The sequence below is a fragment of the Gobio gobio genome, assembly GCF_949357685.1.
Source record: "Gobio gobio genome assembly, chromosome: 4".
Classification (NCBI taxonomy): Eukaryota; Metazoa; Chordata; class Actinopteri; order Cypriniformes; family Gobionidae; genus Gobio; species Gobio gobio.
Genome location: NC_137100.1, coordinates 15,093,067 through 15,097,156, shown reverse-complemented (window position 1 = coordinate 15,097,156; position 4,090 = coordinate 15,093,067). Strand labels below are relative to the sequence as shown.

The 4,090-nt window shown below is 35.2% G+C and overlaps 1 protein-coding gene across 1 annotated transcript; it reads left to right on the top strand.

Moving 5' to 3' along the window:
- The first annotated feature begins 544 nt into the window (after positions 1-544).
- atp6v1g1 (ATPase H+ transporting V1 subunit G1) lies at positions 545-3,927 on the top strand. The gene is made up of 3 exons (XM_079815026.1): positions 545-757; positions 1,463-1,563; positions 3,183-3,927. Exons 1-3 carry the CDS (start codon positions 676-678, stop codon positions 3,354-3,356), a joined length of 357 nt encoding a protein of 118 aa, XP_079671152.1. The 5' UTR covers positions 545-675; the 3' UTR covers positions 3,357-3,927.
- Positions 3,928-4,090: the final 163 nt, after the last annotated feature.

Here is a 4,090-nt window from a genome sequence, read left to right as displayed (position 1 = left end):
GCATTTAAACTATATATATATATATATATATATATATATATATATATATATATATATATATATATATATATATATATATATATATATATATATATATATATATATATATATATATATATATATGTATATATATATGTTTTCATTATTAATATATGAGTGAGTGTAATGTTTTATCAAATAAATTAAGAGATTTTTTTTAATGCATGAAAGAACATGCAACTGTTTTCAACATTGATAATAATAATAAATGTTTCTCGAGCAGCAAATCGGCACATTAGAATGATTTCTGAAAGATCATGTGACTAAAGACTGGAGTAATGATGCTGAAAATCCAGCTTTCAATTTTTTTTCAACAACAATTTTCATCCTTTTCATACCAAAATAATACAATAATACGCCATATTCCTTCAGTCCAGATTAAGTGCCAAGTCCTTAAAAAAAGCCACTGTTCTCGTTTTTAATAAATCAAGAGATATGATGTGGACTGCATCACCCGCGCCCCCTGATGGTGGCGTGAGATTGTGACACACTGCTAGTCTCGTGCAGTCACGTGATTGTCATCAGCCGTCCAGTGTGACGCTCGTCAGCTGACGTTCAATCGACCTTCCACTGCGGGAGAGACAGACATCCAAACATCTCCATCCGCAGTGTTTCAAATATACCTCTTACTGAAGTATGGCGAGCCAGTCTCAGGGCATCCAGCAGCTGCTGCAGGCCGAGAAACGAGCCGCGGAAAAGGTCGCTGAAGCCCGTAAAAGTAAGTTGTCGTTTTGCTTGTCATCGTTACAGACTGGTGCTTAGCTAACATGCTAACTGACCAGCAAATCATTAGTATAGAAATAACAACGGGGTAAATGAATGAATTAGATGGAGTGAAATAAAATGACATTTCTCTTATTATTATAGCGTATTATTTCCATTGTCGACAAAATGGAGGTGTTTTGCCTTCAACTGCTCATTCTCGTCATGGGACAGACGTGCTAACTGCGCGGTAGAAAACACTGTATAATGGGTTATAATTACACCAGGTGTTGACATTTAACTTAATTATTCCTTATGGTTCATTTCTTATAAATGTTTAAAACACAAAAGTAAATACGGAAATCTCTGCATCACCAGATTTTAGCCTTTGAAATCAGATTAAGCTCATCACCCTGTTGAGGAATTTTGCACATTTTTGTTATGTGGGAGATATTCAGGTTTGTTCTTTATAGTGAAGGAAATAATGACTGTAAAGTGTACTAAATATCTCTTACTGAAGAGTGACATTGACTCACTGGACATTCACTCAGTTCCTGTTTTTATAGAGATTTTCTGCTGGTGGCTCTCATTTCCCATACACAAGAGAGGAATTTCCCTGTTAGAGCAATATTTGACTGGATTATCATTTTTGTTCGCTGTCTACAGTTATAGCACTGATATTAATGTATAATTATGAGCATTGTGTGTGTTTTTTCTACAGGGAAGAATCGGCGTCTGAAGCAGGCCAAAGAGGAGGCGCAGGCCGAGATTGAGCAGTACCGTCTGCAGAGGGAGAAGGAGTTTAAGACAAAGGAGGCTGCGGTGAGAATTAAGGATCCATCTGTATTCTTATCAGAATTTCTGTATTTACCTGGGCAAAATCTTGTCAAAAGATGTTACAGTACTGTGCTTTGAGTAATGCTTTTATTTGGGCTTCAAGCGTCTGGTTATTGGCAGTTATAATGTCTTGCTGTTATAATTTCAAAACTTCCACCATTTTTAATAACATCCATACAGTGCAATAGTCGGGTTCCAGGAGTAAAATCCCATTTGTGTTCTCCATAAGATAATTTATTTTTTAACGATAACTTATAAACCTTTAAAGATAGACCTATTATGAGCTAAGAGGTTGTTAATAGATGGCATGTGCTTCTGTACAAATTATTTCAAAAAGTGGAATTCCTGGTAAAACATCACCCATGATTCTACAAAAAAAAAAAAAACACCAATAAAAGAATAAAAAACAAGCCCTTTAGCGTCTACCCATGTCATGAAGCACTGCGAATGACACACACACACACACACACACACACACACACACACACACATATATATATATATATATAAATTGCATACTTTGCAATATCCACACAATTTGTGTATGTGTATATATATATCTAACCATAAAATATTGTTTCTATATACACAATCAACATGTTTAAATTAATTACATTTTTAAAGGTGCACTGTGTAAATTTCAGCGGCATCTTGTGACAGTCTGAGACTGTCAGTGTATGTAGATAGAAATGGCTCATTCTAAGATAATAAAAACATAAGGGGTTTATACACCACTGAAAACATAGTTATGTATATTATATTGCATTTCTTTCAATAGATCCTCATAAATACTACACACTGCACCTTTAATTCTATGATGTCATTTGCAATGCTTCATGGGACTGTAGTTATTTCCCTTACTAAACTATTAACTACACAGTCTTGTTCCTTTGTCTTTTTCTCAGATTTTCCAATAATTTCTTTGCTTCAAATCCAAGTTTGTAATGTTGTGATTCATCTCGTAGCTGGTTGGTTGGTTGGTTTCAGTTCATGGTTTATAACTCTTTCACAAAATAAAAAATCCCTATGGAAAAAACGAATAGGAGAAAAACTTTTGGAAAAAATGTGGGCAGTCACTGTTGCGCTTTATTAGGTTTAAAGGAGAAGATCTCAAAGTCTTTCAATACAATTTTAAACAGAGCTTCTATTTTAAAATGTATATTTTGCATTACGGATCCCAGAAGTTACCAGCCTATCTTCTAAATTATTCACTGAAATGCCTCCTGAGATTTGAATTAATATTCCAACCTTAATATAAATTATACAATTCTCATTTTTCCTATACAAGATCAGAGTAAAATAAAGCAATGAGCTACTCATTGTGCTTTACTTGGCCAACTTACACCGGGTAAAATCATTGTGAAGCACACCTTTACGTTATTGCTTTTACAAAATGGTAAATATTGTTCAATAAATAGTTAGGAAAATCTCACAAATCCTCTGCAGTTACATCATGGACCCCTAGGGGTCGCACGTCTTCAAGGGAAACCCTAACAGATCCAAATAACACCATACTGTAATTGGAAGAAACATACTTGTGCATTAGAATCCGTTCTGAATACAATGATCGCATAATGCTAACGTCTCATTACATGGTCCTGCAGGCATTAGGGTCCCATGGAAACTCTGCTGTAGAGGTGGATAAGGAGACCATTGATAAGATGAGACACATCCAGAGCAGTTTTCAGCAGAACAAGGAGGCGGTGCTTGGCAACCTGCTGAAGATGGTGTGCGACATTAAGCCAGAGATCCACGCCAATTACCGCGTCGCTGGATAAACCGATCTGTCCAACCACCACATCCGTTACAATCCCTAAAGGCCCACAAAGCACTGAGACAAAGACTGCTACTGGACACATCACATGTTACAATCATGATATTAATAATCACTGCTTAATGAAACACTTCTTTTCTGTTTTCCAACACATTACCAATCAATGGTCTTGTACTTTTACATACACATTTCTGCAGTCTTTTTCATTTGTTTGCATATATATTTGAAACGATCCAATGCGAGTCTTTGTCTCTGCTCTCTTGGTCAACTGTAGTATTGTGTGGTTTATCAGAGTGAGCTTCTTTGTGAATGGTACCTTTAAATGTTTGTATGAGTGTCTCTATCTTGCTATGTTCTTAATTTATAAGTAATCAGATGTTATTGTTTTATCTAATTGATGTATACACTGTTTATTGTTTTCCCCAATGGCTCTTTTTTGGCAAAGTTCATTCTCATCGCATTATCTTAATGTAGTAATAGTAATTCCTCCCTGCGCTCTTGTTCTGTATATGTAGTTGGCATTCCTCTATTTGAACCTGCTGTGAAAATGTAATAAATGTCTCTGTGTAAATGGATCTACACTGTTTTTTATGTGAATTTTACTTATTTCTCTAGAACAATGTGGATAGATCACAGTTAGTGAATATCGCTTAACTATGATTTACTCTTTAGATAAAAGTTTTTAATAATTTCATCTGATGAGCGATGTCAGCAACGACAGATGCCGCTAATTCATCA